Source organism: Lolium perenne, chromosome 5, assembly GCF_019359855.2.
Source record: "Lolium perenne isolate Kyuss_39 chromosome 5, Kyuss_2.0, whole genome shotgun sequence".
Taxonomy (NCBI): Eukaryota; Viridiplantae; Streptophyta; class Magnoliopsida; order Poales; family Poaceae; genus Lolium; species Lolium perenne.
Genome location: NC_067248.2, coordinates 172,567,703 through 172,586,804, shown reverse-complemented (window position 1 = coordinate 172,586,804; position 19,102 = coordinate 172,567,703). Strand labels below are relative to the sequence as shown.

Sequence of the window (19,102 nt, the reverse complement as noted above, 5' to 3'; positions counted from 1 at the left end):
TAAATTTATCACTGGAAATCCCGCAACCACGTGTGCTAGTTAACTTTATCAGGAATTCAGGCCAAATCACTGGAATCCCGCAACACACGTGTGCTAGTTAATTTTTTCAGGAGTTCATGTCAAATCACTGGAAGCCCTGCAACACACGTGCGGTAGTCAAATTTGTTTGGAATTTATGCCAAATCACTGGAAACCCGCAACACACATCAAGTAAATGTGGCAAAATAACATAGTCAAACATGGAGTTAACTGAGTATAGTAGAACTAGCCACCTCAACAATTAAACATTACTAACACATAGAGCAGTTCACTACTCCAACAAGTACTACATCTCATCTGGCAAATTGAGTCCTGGTTCTAACGATTTATAAGCCACAAGTCAGAGTCCTGGTGCACGAACGGTGTCCCCCATCCAATTCGACCATCCCGTCGGGACCCCACCTATAATTACGCAGGCCACATCACCTCCGCTCGTCACACGTTTCGTCCCTCCGCTCCGCTCGTCTCGTCTCCTCGCTAAACCCCCTCGCTTCCCCTTCCCGTCCCCAACAAATCAAGAAAACCAGAGAGCTCCACTCCGTCCCCCGGCCACCACCCCGCTCCGCGCCACTCCGATCCGCTCCGCTCCGCCACGGCGAAACCCGCCCCGTCCCGACCTGCCACCACGTAAGCCCCCCGATCCCCCTCCCCTTCATTCTCCCGGCCGGAGATCGCAGCGCGCGCCGGCTCGTGCCCGTAAGTACCGAGCGCCGCCGGGCTCGATCGACCGAATGGTTTCTCGCGCGAGATCGATTCGCCCTTCGCCTCCATGTCCCTGGGCATGGATCGGCTGCCTGGTTCTCGCGGAAAGGCCGGGCCTTTTTTACGGGCAGTCGTTCCTCTTTTGGTAATCGCGGGGAGATAATACACGGGATTTGCTGTCGGTTTGCTCGTCTCTCCCCCTTTTTTATTTTGTTTCCCTTCCCTTCTTCCTCCTGGAGTCCTCTTTCTGCTGCCGATCTAATCTCCGCCCCTTCCTTAAATTCTTCTAAAAAAACGAGAACAAGGAATTTTTTTTTATCATCTGATGAAATTTTTGGAAAGAGCAAATCTTTCAGGTGTTGTGTTCTTGCTCTACTCCAGTGCCCCTCCCCCCGCCGATTGATTTGCCTGCCATATATAATCTCTCGCGTTCCTTCCTTTAATTTTTGTTTCCTCTCGCGTTCCTTTAATTTTTGTTTCCTTCCTGGGTTTAATCGTTTTCCCGTTCGTGGTGTTGGCGCGATGATCGCAGAGTTGGAGTAGACACCGCCGGCGCCAGCGCTCGCTATTGATTTATGTCGCCTGCTCTGCTGCTCCATGGTTCTGAGCTCCCATCACCATCAGCTACTTCCGCTTGTTGCGACCTTCTCCCCCAGTCTTGGCAGAGGGGCCCCAGAACGCAGGATCATCGCTTCAAGATCTCCCGGTAAGCACTGTCCTATCGCTCCTGCTCCAGACTTATTATTATTATATTATGCCTTGCCCTGCAGCAGTTTGTTTCTGGTTGCAACACCTGACGACAGCAATGTCGTGTGCGGTAGCAGTATAAGGAGAGTTGATTGATGTAGTACCTGCTTCCCCTGTTCTATTTACGTTTGAATTTTATTATTCTCTTATAGTTCCTTGTCAGAGTCAAAGGGCCACGTGTTCTTATTATTCAGAAGAAAGATGATTCATTATGCTACAAAGTTCAGAGGCAGTTTTTGTTTTAAATTTTCTCTTAGTATCAATAGTTTATTATGACTAGAATAAACTGCAATTGCTGTTCATGTAAGATGTTATGTTCCTGTTCTTAGTATCTGTATTGAGTGTACCTTCAGATAATGGAGATGGACGTAGCCCGTAACACTGATCAATCTATTTTCTTCTCATCTAATTGTGGAGGTTTTTTTCTTCATCTAGGCATCTTAAATCTTACTCCTTTACCAATTTTGTATATTTGCCGTGGACTGATTTCAGAGCTGAGCTGCACAATCATTAATATTACTGCTTTATTTAGTCATGAATTAATGTCCACGTGCTAATATCTAATGCTCACATTCTTCTATGTAGTGTTAGAATCTGCTGCCCTTCATCTGGAATTGCAGAACTCCATCATAACATGTAGTGATGAGCTCTGCTTTCTTGTTTCAGGTTTGGATTTGGGGTCAAGTACTCTGGTTTTCTACATTTAGACCAGTGCCCCATACTCTGCCGCACGTGAAGTAATAGCGATTAAAGAATCCCCCAAACCGCATAATCTTGGTATGTATTAATTATCTGCAAGGAATGTTGTACCTCAGACTGAGAAAATATCGGCAAATATCTTTTACAACTTTCCTCACAAGATTGGGCCTCATCTGGCAATGTTTGGATCCTTGCAGATTTGGTTTGGGTGGATTAAGTTCAGCATTCTTCCTTCCTTTCCACCCTGACACTCTTGAAGTTCATAACAGAAGACCGACTTCTCTTCGACGTCTTCGCAGAAAGAGAATAACTCTTTCTTTTCTCCAGTTTCAGTTAGAAGTTTGTGACAGCTTAGTTTCTGATTCTAGATATTCTGCACTCAAGCTCTAGAGCAGAGCAGGAGTCTCTGTCCTGATTTGGTGAAACATTGCAGTTGGTACGTAGACTTGTTCTTTTCCACATCCTTGGAATTTGCTAAATTTCAACCTTTTATGATCATATCTGACACATTCACTGGTTTGCTCTGCAGATTTGTAACCAAAGCCAACAATCCAGTAATCTTCGGATCTTAATTGAATTTAGGGCCAGATGCAGAACATGATGCCCTCTTCGCGGAAGGTCCGCATTTCCTGCTATGATCCTGATGCCACCGATTCCTCTGATGAAGATGAACAGAATGCCAAGAAGGAAAAGAGAATGATAATAGAATTAGAAATTCCAAGGAAGAGCTCAGGAGCCTTCAAATCTCGAAAGATCCTTGTGCCATGCAGCACAAAGAAATCAAATGCTGTAGAGAAGAAGGAACCATCAAGCAAGTACCCTGGTGTGCGCATGAGGGCATGGGGAAAATGGGCAGCGGAGATCCGTGATCCTGTGACTAAGACCCGGAAATGGATTGGCACATTTACCTCTGAGGAGGCGGCTGCTGAAGCATATCAGGCTGAACGGAGCCGGGTACGTGCAGAGATGTTGGCCATCAAATCTAGATCATCCGCACCAGAAGAAGAGGCTTTATCCAGCTCAGCTACTGTATCCTGTGTGTCCTCGTCTTCGTCGCTCGACCAGAAAACAGAAGAGGTGCACAAGGTAGTGCCAATGGAGATAGCCCCTGGCACTGTTGATCAAAGCTTACAACTGCACTCCTCATCAACACCTAGCGATGAAGAAATTCCAGTGGATGTGCTCCTTGGCCAGATAAATGAGCTTCCTATCAGTGACTATGTTTGTCCAACCGATGAACTCTCGCTGGATGACTTTTCAAGGCTGGCAGATATGTTCACCGTCAAAGGTTTTATCGGTGCGACAGATGCTCCCCCAGATGATGACTATATCGGGCTGGCAGACATCAGCCACCTACAGATGCCAGTCGCAGATCCTATGTTTGATCTCGACGCGCAAATTGATTGGGCTGGCTTCGACTTTGATTCAATGGAATGTGAACTCCAGAGACTTTGAGGACTCCACAGGGGTACCATGTTTTCTTGTACACCGAGTTGTTGGTATGAAAGAGGTGGACTCAGTTTTGATCATTCGGATGGATGGCAGGGTGAGTTTATGATCTGAAGACAAGTTCATATCCAATTTTGTCGGAAAATGTACAGTCCCTCTCCCCTAGAGTAATTGCCTGGTTGAGCTAATGTGTACGATGTAATATGTACATGATCATCTAATATGAACCTGCTGTGAAATTGTGGCAATATATCTCGTTTTATCACTTTTGAGAAGCACCTAAATTTTGTTTTTTTCGTTACTTGCATTTCAGCAATTCCATCGTGCAAATGTGATGTTTGTCTGTCAGATTTCAGTGCTCCAGAGTCCACACTCCAGATTTCAATACTGTGATTTCTAAATTCATCTCCTCACTTAGTTAATAAATTTCTTCTTGTTTTCTACCAAAAAACTTGAGATAACTATCGCAGTTGCTTTATTTGTTCATATCTGGTTCGTTGGTCAGGTAACTGTGAAATAGTTAGTATGAACACGAAATAAATCTGGAACATAAAAACATTTAAATAGTATATTTCTGTTAACTGTAGAAAAGAGATCAAGTTGAACCGGGGCGTGTAGAGAATGCGAGGTCACTATTAAATCTTCAGAAAAGACCTTTGCGAATGCAGCCATACTGGTAATATGAAGTACAGATGAAAGCTCAAAAAAATTACAGATGACTGATACTCTGTAACAGAACTTATACGAGTATCTTTTTTTTTCTTAACAAAAAACTTGTAAGGGTATAACAAGCTGTGAGTTGTTGCCAAAGATAGTAACCAGGAAATGGAAAATTGCTGCAAGACCACTACTTTTCAGTTTAACTGCCTCGGCTGCTCCGGCGGGCGGCCGGGGGCGTTCAGTTGACGGCGGCGCACTCGAAGGAGATGTCGCATCCGGGGACGGGGGTGAGCTTGATGGCGTGCTTGACCCTGCTCATGAAGACCGGGAGGAAGGACATGGCCTGGCAGATGCAGGCATTGTCGATGCCCATGAGGCGCCGGCAGCACGCCGTGTCGTAGGGGTCGGCCCCTCCTACGTGCCCGTGGTGCCCGTGGTGGTGGCTGCTGCCGTGGTCGCCGCTGCCGTGCTCGCTTCTGTGCTCCCTGCCGTGCTCGCTGCCATGGCCGCTGCCGCCGTGCTCGTCGCGGGCCGACTGCAGCTCGTAGCCGGCGGACGAGGACGCGTTGAGCAGCCGCCGGGGCAGCGCCGGGTTGGCGCCGGGGAAGGACCTCAGGCTGCACGCCTCGTTGGCCAGGTTGAACTGGGACCGGCAGAACACCTGCGCGTCCGCCTCGCCCGCCATGAACGCGAGCAGCAGGAGGAGGATCACCATGGCCAGCGGCGCATTGAGATCCATCAATGGCGATAACTTCTTCTCCATGATGGCTCTTTGTTGCTGATGCTTCTGCTGTTGTCTTGGCTGTGGAGAGGATGATCTTGTTGGCATTTCAGCGGTGCTTATGTAGCTCGGTGATGCTAATTTAGGAGACGTTCTGGTTAAAATTTTCAGCAGTACAACGTGTCGCTAGGGGTTAGGAGACATCGTTACGGTTTGGCGGATGAATGATTTGTAGGTTGATCATGCTCGAGCCGTGAATGGCCTGACCTGTTGACACTTGACTTTTTGAGGCGAGGTTTATTTTCTGTGTTCATGATGCAGGAGAGTTAGGCGTGACTGGTACACTGACGGGCTCTTTTGCCTCTCAAGGTTGGTTTACCTGCAGCGAGATAAAAACAAGCTTTGGAGTTCGGATCCTCTTCACAGGCAGTTCTGCAGAACATGGGATTTTTTTAACAGAGGTGAAATCTCTGCATCTATCTACTCCTAAACAAGCGAACAACACCCAAAGCACGCAACTCCCTAATCACATAGATAGACCAACAAACGATTCATGGTGTTTATCTTTTTCTGGAGAAACAGAAACTGCGCATGGCTGCCTTGAGAATGATGCAATTTATCAGGCAAGAAGTGCGGCAGTATTTTTTTTGTCAGAGCCGTCATAGCACATCCTGAAATTTTCTGGGTGGCAAAGTTCAATTACTCAGTCAAATTTGGTCAGTCTAGTTTGTATACAAGAATCAAAAATGAATTTTGTGACAGCAAATGTTGTGTTTGAAGCCTGTGGACCTGCTTTTGATCAGTTTGTTTTCTCACCTGCTGATGGCACCCGTGGTGGTCTTGTTTGTGCTTGGAAAGATGAAGTGCTATCAGTTGCAAATGTTGTGTTGAACAAGCACTGGATCTCCGTTGACTATACAATTTGAGCATCTGCGTTTAGAATATCTGTATATGGACCGTAGATTGAGGCTGAGAAGCTGCAAATTTTTGATGATCTGCAACAAAGAATTCAGTCCTCAATCCCTTGCATTGTTTGTGGAGACTACATTTAATTGCAGAGGCATCTGGCAAAAGCTCTCAAAACATCAACAGAAGAACCATGGTCACCTTTCATCGTTTCATCAACAACCTAGAGCTGCAGCAGATGTATATGCATGGAAGAAGATATACCTGGTCCAATGAACAGGACAATACGGCGATGGTCAGATTGGATTGCTTTCTCCTCAACTCTGGATGGCATGACATTTTTCCCAATTGCAGAGGCATCTGGCAACTCAGTTTCCTAGGAATTCCTCTTGGTGGTCCAAGCTGCAAAAGGTTTTGGTCCTAAATTTCTCAATCTGATTTGTCAGCTGTTTGTTTCTTCTTATACCAGAATCTTAATAAATGGTGATCTTACGGACGAAATTCTGCACCGTAGGGGGCTGCGTCAAGGGGACCGAATGCTGCCTTTGTTGTTCTCAATTGTGATGGATTGCCTGGTGTATTGTGTTGATGCTGCTGAAAATGCTGGGCTGCTCAAGTCAATTGGAAGGCAAGGTCTAAAATATAGAATATCTCTACATCAATCCAGATGCCAATGACATGCGCACGGTCAACCACATTTTGAGCATGTTTGGAAGTGCTTCAGGGTTAAGAACAAATTTCTCAAAGAGTTCTTGCACTCCCGTTAGATGTAAAGATATGGATATTAAATTGTTGATGCAACAGTTTAACTGCCCGGTGGCAACATCCCCTTGCACCTACCTTGGCAATGCCCCTTCAAGGCTCAATCGCATTCACTATCAACCCATCTTGGACAAGTCTGTGAAGAAGCTGTCGGGTTGGAAATTCCCCATGAGTATTGAAGGATGCCTTATATTGGTCAAGGTTGTGTTTTGTGGGTATAACCAATATCCAATTCCGCCAAGTGAAATGGCTTGGCCAGCAATGGGAGGAAGATGAGAAGCCTTGGCAAGGCCTATCCTGGTGGACAATCAAGTGACAAAGCTATCTGAGGCATCCATCATCATATCACTTGGAGATAGTGCAAAAACAAGTTTTTGGCACGATCCTTGGCTGGACAAGCATTCTGTCTGTTTGTTGTCGCCTGATCTTTTCCCTCACTGCACCATGCGCAAACTTCCGGTTAAACATGCTTTGGAATATAATCGGTGGATCCGTCACTTAAAAAGAAATCTAACAACTGACGCTATAACCCAATTCACTGATATCTGGGAAAGATTGCTTGAGGTTCGCCTAACCCCTGGAGTGCAGTACTCGATTAAGTAGTGTCGTTGCCTATTCGACGGTACCTCGGAGGAGGGATCCTCACGAGGGGGAGAAGAAGTAGGGGCCATAGGGCGGAGAGCACTCGGGACGGTGGTACGCGATTTACCCAGCTTCGGAACACCTGCTCGATAACAGGCCTACTGCTGCTTGTCTGGAATTATCTGGGCGCTTTCGCGTTGTTGCAATAAGTTGTAGTTGTGTCTCTAGGGCTCCCGGGATCCGGCTTATAAAGGCGCACGGATCTAGGGTTTACATGGAGAGTCCTAGCCGGAATACATGTTTACCGAGTTCAGTTTCGCTTGGGGACAAGCGAAGTTTAAGCTTGGGAGGATTTAATACGTCCATTTTGCATCACTATTTTATATCATAATTTGCTGTTATTCATTGATATATTTCATATTTGGAGATGATACTTATGTTATTTCATCTATTTTGCATGTTTCATGATTATTGGAGGATCGCGCACCGGAGCCAGGATTCTGCTGGAAAAAGCGTCGTCAGAAGGCAATATTTCGGAAGATCAACAATTGCCAGAAATTATATGAAAAATCCTATTTTTCCAGAAGACGAAGGGAGCCAAAAGGGGGAGCCGGGGAGGGCCGCCATGGGCCCCCCTCACAGGCCGGCGTGGGCCCTGCCCTGGCCGCGCCGCCTTGTGGGGAGGGGGCCCACAGCCCCCTCTGGCCTCCTCTCCTTCGCGTACATCTTCGCCCCGAAAACCTAAGACCTGGAGGATAGTCGCGAAGAGTCACAGGCGCCTCTGCGGGGCGGAAAACACCAGAGAGAAAAGAGCTCTCCGGCAGGCTGAAATCTACCGGGGAAATTACCTCCCGGAGGGGGAAATCGACGCCATCATCACCGACATCGAGCTGGACATCATCTCCATCACCATCGTCATCATCTCCATCATCATCACCGCCATCTCCACCGCTGCACCTCGTCACCGCTGTAACAATTAGGGTTGAATCTTGATTGTTTGATAGGGGAAACTCTTCCGGTATTGATCTCTACTTGTTATTGATGCTATTGAGTGAAATCATTGAACCAAGGTTTATGTTCAGATTGTTATTCATCATCATATCACCTCTGATCATGTTCCATATGATGTGTCGTGAGTAGTTCGTTTAGTTCTTGAGGACATGGGTGAAGTCTAAATGTTAGTAGTGAATTATGGTTGAGTAATATTCAATGTTATGATATTTAAGTTGTGGTGTTATTCTTATAGTGGTGTCATGTGAACGTCGAATACATGATACTTCACCTTTATGGGCCTAGGGGAATACATCTTGTACTCGTTTGCTAATTGTGGGGTTGCCGGAGTGACAGAAACCTAAACCCCCGTTGGTATATCGATGCAGGAGGGATAGCAGGATCTCAGAGTTTAAGGCTGTGGTTAGATTTATCTTAATTAATTTCTTGTAGTTGCGGATGCTTGCAAGGGGTATAATCACAAGTATGTATTAGTCCTAGGAAGGGCGATGCATTAGCATAGGTTCACCCACACAACACTTATCAAAACAATGAAGATTAATCAGCTATATGAAGCGAAAGCACTAGACTAAATCCCCGTGTGTCCTCAAGAACGTTTGGTCATTATAAGTAAACAAACCGGCTTGTCCTTTGTGCTAAAAAGGATTGGGCCACTCGCTGCAATTGTTACTCTCGCATTTTAATTACTCGTACTTTATTCAACTGCTACATCAAAACCCCCTGAATACTTGTCTATGAGCATCTACAGTGAATCATTCACCGAAACTGCTTGTCAACACCTTCTGCTCCTCGTTGGGATCGACATTCTTACTTATCGAAAATACTACGATACACCCCCTATACTTGTGGGTCATCAGGAACTTGTGGTAGGTGGGCCTGCCGAAGATGACGTGGTAGGAGCTCTTGAAGGGCACGACCTCAAACGTGATCATCTCTTCGCGGGAATTCTTAACATCGCCGAAGGCCACGGGAAGTCTGATGCTGCCAAGGGAGTTTGCCTTTTTACCCGGAACCACACCATGGAATTCAGTGGTACTGTGTTTGAGCTGTTCCTTGGTAAGGTTCATCCGCTCCAGAGTCTCCAGGTACATGATGTTCAAGCTGGCCCCGCCGTCCATGAGGCATTTGGAGAAGTCATAGTCGTCGATGCGGGGACTTACAACCAATGCATAGCACTCTTTCGGAACAACAGTAGGGTGATCCTTCCTGTCGAACGTACATGGAGTTTCCGACCACCTGACATACTGCGGCACAGCCGGAACTGTGGCGTTCAGGATCCGGAGAGCTGATTTGCTGTGACGGACTGTTGGGGTTCCGAGGAAGGTGTGGTACGCGCCTACACTCTTTTTGCCAAAGGGATTAGATTTAGCTGCGGTTCCCTCTTTGGGATCCGACAAAGCATCATCCTCGTCCATTGCCTCGGAACTGTCTTCCTCCTTGTTCTTGTTCTTGCCCTTGCCTCCTTTGCCGCGTGGTCGGTGCTTCCGGGCTCGCTTGTAGCCTGCTTCCGGGTCAGATTTGAGATCGTTTACCCACTTGCAGTTGCGATTGGTGTGAGTGGACTTCCCCGTAGCCGGATCCAGGTGGGCCAGGCAGGGCATGTCTCTGTACTCTTCATAAGTTTGGGGGCGCGGGTTCCGGCAGCAGTGACTTTGTCGCGCTGCTGGCCCCTGCCGGCTCTGCCTCCGCGGCCGCGTCCTCTTCCGCCTCCTTGACCTCCGCGTTGGAACGCCATGGCGACCATCTCGGATCCGCCACTCTTCTGGTCATCGGGGGGATTTTTCCGCTTACTGCCGCTGTTGTTACCGTTGTCACGGTTCTTCTTCTGTTGATGCAGGGGAATTGCTGTGGCCGCTAGATCTCCGCCTGCGTCGTCATCGGCGGAAGTATGATCGCTGGCAATGGATATCATGTCATCCAAAGTCAGTTTATTTGCGTTAGCCAAGCATGTGAGCTTGTGCCGCAGTAATCCTCCTCGCTGCAGTCCACCTATAAAGGCGTGCATAGCTGTCGTGTGATCGACGTTCTCACACTCGTTTCTGCATGCCAACCATCGGGTGAGGAAGTTCCTTGATGTTTGACCCTTCTTCTGGATACACGCCTGTAAGTCACTTGTTGTGGCAGGTCTTTTGTAGGTTCCCCTGAAGTGCTTTTCAAAGGCGGTCTTCAGGTCGAACCAGCAAAAGATGGAATTCTTCTCGAGGTCGTTGAGCCAGATCCGGGTTGGACCTACAAGGTACAACTGAAGCATGCGGCAGGCGATATTAGGGGTTCCTCCGGCAAAGGTTACTGCATTATAGTAATCCTCAATCCAGGTATCCGGCCTTTCAGTGCCATCATAGGTCTTCAGGTTTCCGAGTAACTTGAGGTTCATCCTTGGCGTTGGTTCCTCTCGAATCATCCTGCCGAAGCACTTTGGGCCTATGTAATCAGTTCTGCATTCGTTGAGGCGTTCCCGCGCGTCACGCGAACCGTGGCGGGGGGATTTTGAGCGTGAGCGAGATTTCCGGCCACCGCCTCCGCCTCCACCTCCGCCTCCACCGCTAGGTGGTGGTGAGGGAGACCTGCGAGGGGGTCGATCTGACCTTTTGCTTCCGCCATCAGACGCTCCTCGCCCTTCGCGATGCTGGCTCCGGCTTCGATGGCTGCCTTCACCTTGATGCTGGCTGCCATGGCCGTTCCGGCTTCTGCGGGGCTCCTGGTCGCGTTCTTCGTTCCGACTCCTCCTGGGCTCAGGCTCGCGATCATTGATCTGGCTCCGGCGAGGTTCCGGCGTTCGCTCCCTGTTCCTGTTTCTCGAGGGCAGCACGTTGTCGCGGATGTTGATTCCACCAGGCCCATGGGGCCTGGTGTTTTCGGCTGGACTACGGCGGCGAGGAGGACGCGGATATCCATTAGGTGGAGGTGAGGGATTGCGGTACTTGTCCTTAGCAGTGTACATTGCATCCTTTCCCCTTCTCGGATCTGACGGAGGTGTCTTTGACGGTATGGGGATTGGATTTGGGTGTTCTCTGGTTTTCCTTCTGCGTTCCGAGGATCCGGTTCGCGATTCGTCGTCGCGATGGCGATTGTCGTAGGCGTCCTTCTGCGCAGTAGAGACGCAGTGCTCCGGGTTGGATTCCAACCTGCGCGAAGTATCTGCCTTGCTCTGCTGCTTCATTGCTGAAGCAACGAGCGTACGAACGTAGTTGATGTCGATTTCCTCGTCATTTTTCTTCAAGATCTCCGCCGCCTTCTTCATATTATCCTTTGGAGCGGCGAGCGGCTGCTGCTCGGTTGGAGTTGCGAAGGTGATCTTGCGGGGAGCTATAGTTTCTCGCCGGATTTTATCGACCTCCTGTTGAGCCTCAGCGATCTTGTCCTCCCAATGCTTCCGGAGTTGCTTGACTTTCACCAGTGATTCATCCACCTCCTGCTCGCGCTGGATAAAGCCTTCCACGAAAATCGCGGCTTCTTTCCTTTCATCCAGCATTGCGGCTGCGGTGTTGGCAAACTTTTTGGCTGTGGCCAGCATCTCCAATCTCTTAGCTTCTAGCCTTTCTGGGGTGATGGGCTTGTTGAGGATATCCGAACGCGCGACTGCATCCATGCCAGCTTGCTCAACCAGTTCTTCTGGGGACAAGACTTCCCTACGCGGTCGTTCCCGCGAGAGCGGAGATCCCGCGTGGGATGGTTGTGGATTGGAGTGGGTGTTTTCATCCTCTGATTCCCGTTGTTCCAGCGCCGCCAAGGTTGCGAGAACCTGTTTAGGCTGGACGGATTCAACCTCGGGCTGATCACTGTAACCGTACTCCTTCACCTTGCGATCGAATTCTTCAGTGTCCATGGAGGGGGTATCCCCGGAAATTGGGCTTAGGTTGCCCAAGATTGATTCTTCAGCCGGAGCGCCGCTTTCTCCGACAGCCTCCTGCTGATCCGGAGCAGCGTTGTTTTCCGGTGCCTCTACCTGCTCAGGACCAGCTCCGGCTTCTTGAGGGGCGGTTCCGGCGGTATGGGCAAGAAGTGTACGAAGTGACACCTTTGCTTCTCTAACACCTGGGAGACCCAGGCGGATCTGCATTGGTCTTCCACCTTTGTTTCCTGCTCAGGGGCGGATTGGGTGGGTTTTGATTTTTCCAGATCCAAGGCGGAATCTTCTCTAAGAAGTTCCTGCATCTCAGATCGGATCTTCGCGACTGCGTCCTGCTCAGCGGCGGTCGCGTCAGCGTTACTTACCAGTGGGTTTCCGTCAGAATCGACGGTTCCCCGATGAAGATGTGTATGCCGCCGACTGGGACGATGGAGAGCTTGACGGGGTTTGTCTTAGCCGGAATCCAACACTCATCCGGAGGGACGATCGACATATTTCCGGCGTAAAGGACGCGCCCCACAGCGATGGTGTCATCGTAGCTTCCCATGGCGGAACCCTCCCGGTTCCGGCCTCCAGACGCCGCAGGCCCCACGAAGAATTGGAAAAACAGACAGCCGCTTTGAACAGAAGAAGGGAGGCAGCTTCCACATCAAGCAGGTGAAGAGCGGATTTGAGTCGACAATCAGGAACTTCGGGGGATAGTCACAGGGAAGCTTGAAGGAGAGCAAGATCTCGGCTGCAAAATATACCTGAAGCTGAAAGAGAGACTCTAGTTCAAAACCTCGACATGTCTTTTATGTCGATAGACACAAGAGGGAACATTATCCCCAAAACACCGGAAGCTGGGTATATGGCAACACAAGCCTTTATCCTCGCGTCTAGGCCACCTCCCGGAGATCCAAGAGAGGCGTTGTACAACATGGCCATGGCAGGATGTGGAGCCATGGGAGCAGCATTCGCAGCCACACCTCCCGAAGAACCTGCAAGACAAAATAGCCCAAGACCTACCGCAGCAGTGCAAGATCCACCAAGAGCAAGTGGAGTCAGAGATACGGCAACTCAGGCCAGGGTAGATAGAGCACGACAAGAGAGAAGAGAATATCGGCGTTCACCAGAACTTGCTGAAGAAGATATGTGTGGACTCCCGTGTTTTACGCGGCGGGTCCGAAAAACTCGAGTCCCATCAGGATTCAAGTTACCCGATAACTTCAAAAAGTTTGACGGCCTTCAAGATCCAGAGGATTGGTTAATTGATTACCTCGAGACGGTGAAGCTGATAGGAGGAACCAGAGCAACAGCCATGCAAAGCATCCAAGTACATCTGAGTGGAGCCGCGAGGTCTTGGATAAAGAAGCTTCCCCCAGGTTCCATCGATAGCTGGGACAGTTTTGAGGATATGTTTGTCAAGAACTTCCGATCAACCTGCAAAAAGCCTGCGACACTTGAGGAATTAAGATCATGTCGACAGAAGCATGATGAATCAATGAGGAAGTACATCCAAAGGTGGAACATCATCAAAAACTCGGCAGAAAATATATCTGACGAGAGAGCGATAGACGCGTTTGTTGCAGGAGTTCGACGAGGAGATTTTGTGGAGGACTTGGGAAGAACTAACCCAAGGACAGTATCAGCATTAATGGAAATAGCAAACAGATGGGCAGATGGCGAGGATGCTGTGCATAATAAATGACACAGGTCACCGGAGGAGGACCGCAGTCGAAATTTTCAAAATAGACGACGATTTTCTCGACAATTTTCGGGTTATGATGCACCTGGCCAAATTTCGGCTGGGTTTCGAGCAAGCGCTGGAGGAAACAATAGAGATGAGTATCAAAGGAGCAATGAGCAGCGAGGCGACAATAGAGATGATTCCCGAAACAACAGGCCAAACAATGGGCCTAGGTTTCAGAGACCCTTCGTGTCCCCTGAGGATATGATGAACGGCCCGTGCCAGATGCATTTCTATGTCGACAATAACGGAAGAGGCAGTCGGGGCATTTGCAGAAAGATTGCCGAAATATTCAAGCAATGATGAGGGTCGCTGGGCAAGCCTATGGTCAGGCAGCGAGTCGAAATCCCCAGGGACCTAGGAGTGAGATCCACCTACCACCTCCTCCCGCAATTACGGATGAAAATCGACATCAGCTCAGAATTGCGGCAGCACCAACGCCACCACCTTACATTGATCCCAACTCCCATGGAGCAGTCTCGATGATTCAGAAAGGCAGACCATCCAATAGAGCGCAGAAAGTAATTTCGCGACAGGTGTTCATGGCAGAGAAGATGCCTCCACCAACAGTCGAGTACCTCAATTTGTCAGGACAGGATATTGGCTTCCCAATTGCGGATCACCCGCAGCAAGTTCCTCGACCAGGGCAGTCAGCACTTATTTTACTAGCAGTGATTGCAGGATTCGATGTATCTCGAGTGTTCATTGATGGAGGCAGCAGTTTAAACCTTATGTACGCAGATACACTAAGGAAGATGAACATATCCTTGGCAAACCTGAAGCCAACGGACACACGTTTCCACGGCATCACACCAGAAAAGCCAAGTTACCCATTGGGGAAGATCAATCTCGACGTTCAGTTTGGCACTCGAGAAAACTACAGGATAGAGAGGCTGGAGTTTGAAGTCGTAGATTTCCCATCGCAGTACCACGCTTTGTTGGGGCGCCCAACATATGCCAGGTTTATGGCGGTACCACATTACACATACTTATTATGGAGGATGCCTGGACCTAAGGGGCCAACCACAGTTAAGGGAAGCTTCGCGCTAGCTGATAAATGTGATAAGGATTTTCATCGGCTCTCCGAAACCTTCGGGATGCAAGCAGAGTACATGGCGTCGAGACTCACAACGGACTATGATGTGCTGCCAGATGTAGGGAGGCCTAATGAGGAATCAACTTTTAATACTGCAAAAGATTCAAAGGAAGTACAGATTCACCCAACAGATCCGAAGAAGACGACGTCTATCGCGACAAACATGGACCTCGCATAGGAAACCGCGCTCATCGAGTTCCTCCGTGAGCACTGGAAAATCTTCGCATGGTGTCCAGCTGACATGCCAGGAGTACCCAGGGAACTTGCCGAGCACCACCTAAACTTGGATCCAATAGCGAGACCAATTAAACAACCTTTGCGGCGTTTTTCGGAACCAAACCGCAAGGCTATGCTGTCGGAAATTGATAGACTCAGAGAAGCTGGTTTCATCAAGGAATTACATACAGAAGCCACATGGGTAGCTAACCCAGTGTTGGTGCCGAAGAAAAACACAAAAGTCCTTCGCATGTGCGTCGACTTCACGTGTCTCAATAAACATTGTCCAAAGGATCACTTCCCCCTCCCGAGGATCGATCAAATTATCGACTCCACGGCAGGATGTGAACGTCTTTCCTTCCTGGATGCTTACTCTGGTTATAACCAGATCAGATTGAAAGAAGAAGACGAGGTCAAAACAGCGTTCATCACACCTTACGGCGTGTTCTGTTATCGAACAATGCCCTTTGGTTTGAAAAACGCGGGAGCAACATATCAGCGAATGATGCAGAATTGCTTAGCAACACAGATCGGGAAAAATGTACAAGTATACATCGACGACGTCATCATAACATCAAAAAGGGGGACACGCTAATCGAGGACTTGAAGGAATCTTTCGACAATCTCGACAAGTTCTGTCTCAAGCTGAACCCGACAAAGTGTTCTTTCGGCATCCCTGCAGGAGAACTTCTCGGGTTCTTAGTTTCAGCAAGAGGGATTGAAGCAAATCCCGAAAAAATCCAGGCCATCGTAACAATGAGAAAGCCAACAAAGTTAAAAGAAATACAGCAGCTAACCGGGCGAGTCGCAGCTTTAAGCAGATTCGTCGCCAGGTTGGGGGAAAAGGCGTTACCATTTTACGCCTTGATCAAACAGGGAGAGAAGTTCCAATGGAACGAAGAGGCAGACAGAGCCTTTGAGGATCTCAAACGCAAAATCTCGACACCACCAATCTTGGTGGCGCCGAAAGAGAAGGAACCTCTGTTGTTATACATTGCGGCCACACCTCAGGTGGTAAGTACAGCACTTGTCGTTGAAAGAGAGGAAGAAGGAAAACTACATGGAGTGCAGAGGCCAGTATACTTCGTCAGCGAAGTATTATCGCCTTCAAAACAGAGGTATCCTCAATATCAAAAGCTAGCATATGGAGTGTTTACAACCGCAAGAAAATTGCGGCACTATTTTTCGGCACACCCGATAATAGTGGTCAATGAGGCGCCCTTGTCCAATATACTCAACAATCCAGAAGCTACGGGTCGTGTCTCCCTTTGGGGAATAGAACTTTCCCCTCGAGACATCACGTATGAAAAAAGAAAGGCAATAAAGTCACAGATTCTACCAGACTTCATCGCAGAGTGGATGGAGTTACAAAATACAGGACCACCGGATTTATCGAGAACTTGGACTATGAACTTCGACGGGTCCAAGAGATTAGAAGGAGCTGGAGCAGGCGTGATACTAATATCACCTGAGGGCGACAAGCTGAAGTATGTCTTGAGGATGACGTTCCCAAACGCATCTAGCAATGAGGCAGAATACGAAGCTCTCATACACGGGATGAAGATGGCGAAAGCTTGTGGCGCAAGTCGACTAAAAATCTTTGGCGACTCGCAGTTGGTGGCTCAGCAAGTCATGAACCAATGCGATGCAGTCAATGACAGTATGATAGCATACAAGGAAGTGTACAATGAGCTCGAGAAGTTGTTTGATGGATGCGAAGTAAATCACATCAGCATGCTGAGCAATGATGAAGCCGACGTTCTCGCAAACATCGGGTCACCATGCCTTGCAATTCCACCAGGCGTATTTTGGGAAGTGATAGCAGAGAGATCTACGAAGTCGACAAAACCAAAAAAGAAGGAGAAGGACAAGAAACCCTCGGGGGCTACCAAAGAAGCACCAGAGGAAGAAGAAGAAGAGGAACAGGACTTGGTGATGATGGTGCAGATACCTTGGATGCAGGTCTATATATCATACATCCTAAGACAAGAGATACCCGACGATCCAGTGGAAGCAAGGCGAGTTATTAGGCGATCGAAGGCCTTTACTGTGGTTAAAGGGGAGTTATACAAACGAAATATTTCGGGAGTACTACAAAGATGCGTTACACCCGAAGAAGGAAGGATGATCTTGAAGGATGTACACGAAGGAATCTGCGGCCACCACGCAAGCAGTCGAGCTATTGCAGCCAAGGTTTTCAGAGCCGGATTTTACTTGTTGACAGCAATAGAGGATGCAAAGGAGATAGTACGAACTTGCGACGCGTGCCAGAGATTCGCCGCGAAACCTCATTCTCCGGTAGCAGAACTGATGCCAATACCATTGTCTTGGCCCTTTGCTCAATGGGGCCTCGATATGGTGGGAAGGTTACATAAAGCTTCGCCAGGAGGATACGAGTATATTCTCGTCGCTGTCAATAAATTCACCAAGTGGATAGAAGCCAAGCCGATAAATTCACCAGACGGGGCGTCTGTCGTCAAATTCGTGAAAAGCATCGTCTTCAGGTTTGGAGTGCCTAATAGCATCGTCACGGACAATGGTAGCAACTTCACATCCAAGGAATTCAAGGCATATTGTGCAGAGGTAGGCATCAAACTACACTTTGCATCAGTTGCGCACCCGCAAACCAATGGTCAAGTCGAAAAAGCCAATGGCATTATCTGCAACGGGATTAAGAAGCGCTTGTTGGCACCACTGGCAAAAGCTCAACATACTTGGCCTGAAGAGTTACCCAGCGTGTTATGGAGTATACGAATAACACCAAATACAGCCACACAAGAAACTCCATTTTTTCAGGTCCATGGAGCTGAGGCAGTGTTGCCAATCGAAATAGAGCATGATTCCCCGAGAGTCACAGAATATGACGAGGAAACCTCAAGAAGAGCATTGGAGGACGATGTCGATGCATTAGATGAAGCTCGAGATGAAGTACTATCACGGGTCACCAAGTATCAGCAAGACCTGAAAAATTATCATAGTCGACGTTTGAGACCAAGGTCCTTTCAGGTGGGAGATCTAGTTCTACGACTCAACCAACACAGCACTGAAAAACTCGAGTCACCATGGCTTGGTCCTTACATCGTCACGGAAGTCATCGAAGGAGGAGCATACAGAATCAAGGAAAAGAAGTCAGGGGTTCCCGAGAAAAACCCCTGGAACGTGGCATAGCTAAGTCGTTTTTACGCTTAGTGTCGAAATATAGTCCTCCTTGTAAAAATACAATGTACTGAAACGCCCGCGAGTTTTCAGACGCACTCTTTTCCTTTTTCGGGGCACCGAGTGGGACCGGAAAAGGTTTTTAATGAGGTGGGTTCGCGGTGCTGCAATATAATAAAGATAGTTGAGACATATATTTCTTCGACAGGCCCGGGGGCTTGTGCGTAAGACTTGCAATACATATCTCCGAAAATATTTCGCCTTGGTGCGAAAACACCTCGCAAAATAAACAAAGATACAAGATAGCGATCAACAACAAGGCACGGGGGCTTGTACCCGCAAATATAGTATATTCAATATAATTTAGTTGCCTTCGTTCAAAACCTCGCACATACAATAAAGAATTTCGCCACCAAGACGCTTGGGGGCTTGATGAGGAAAAATAAAAATATTTATTGACTTTACAATATAGAACATGTTCACAACATACAAGAGACAATTCCTGAGAAAAACTCAACGTGACCAGAGAAAAAGAAAATCAACTATGCCCTAGTATATTGTCTATGGTCATCCGATTTACAGTATGAGTACTATGTTCAGCATAGCTGCCCTTCACGAAGAACTCAGAATCCATCCGAAGAAGTTCATCCATCATATCTTCGGCAACAGGGGTCACATGATCATCAATTTTGCTAACATCCCTTTTCCTTTTCGCCATCTTGGCCATGCATTTGGAAACAATTTGGCTCATGTCAAACTTGGGATAGCAGATTTTGA

The 19,102-nt window shown here is 48.2% G+C and overlaps 2 protein-coding genes across 2 annotated transcripts; one reads left to right on the top strand and one right to left on the bottom strand.

The window, feature by feature from the left end:
* The first annotated feature begins 511 nt into the window (after positions 1–511).
* Positions 512–3,901, top strand: LOC127300626 (ethylene-responsive transcription factor ERF119). Its single transcript, XM_051330764.1, has 5 exons — positions 512–666; positions 1,274–1,447; positions 2,155–2,265; positions 2,385–2,623; positions 2,717–3,901. The coding sequence occupies exon 5, from the start codon at positions 2,776–2,778 to the stop codon at positions 3,640–3,642; it is 867 nt and encodes a 288-aa protein (XP_051186724.1). The 5' UTR covers positions 512–666; positions 1,274–1,447; positions 2,155–2,265; positions 2,385–2,623; positions 2,717–2,775; the 3' UTR covers positions 3,643–3,901.
* A 493-nt stretch (positions 3,902–4,394) lies between these two features.
* On the bottom strand, positions 4,395–5,322 carry LOC127298007 (uncharacterized). Its single transcript, XM_051328014.1, has one exon. The coding sequence runs from the start codon at positions 5,123–5,125 to the stop codon at positions 4,535–4,537; it is 591 nt and encodes a 196-aa protein (XP_051183974.1). The 5' UTR covers positions 5,126–5,322; the 3' UTR covers positions 4,395–4,534.
* Positions 5,323–19,102: the final 13,780 nt, after the last annotated feature.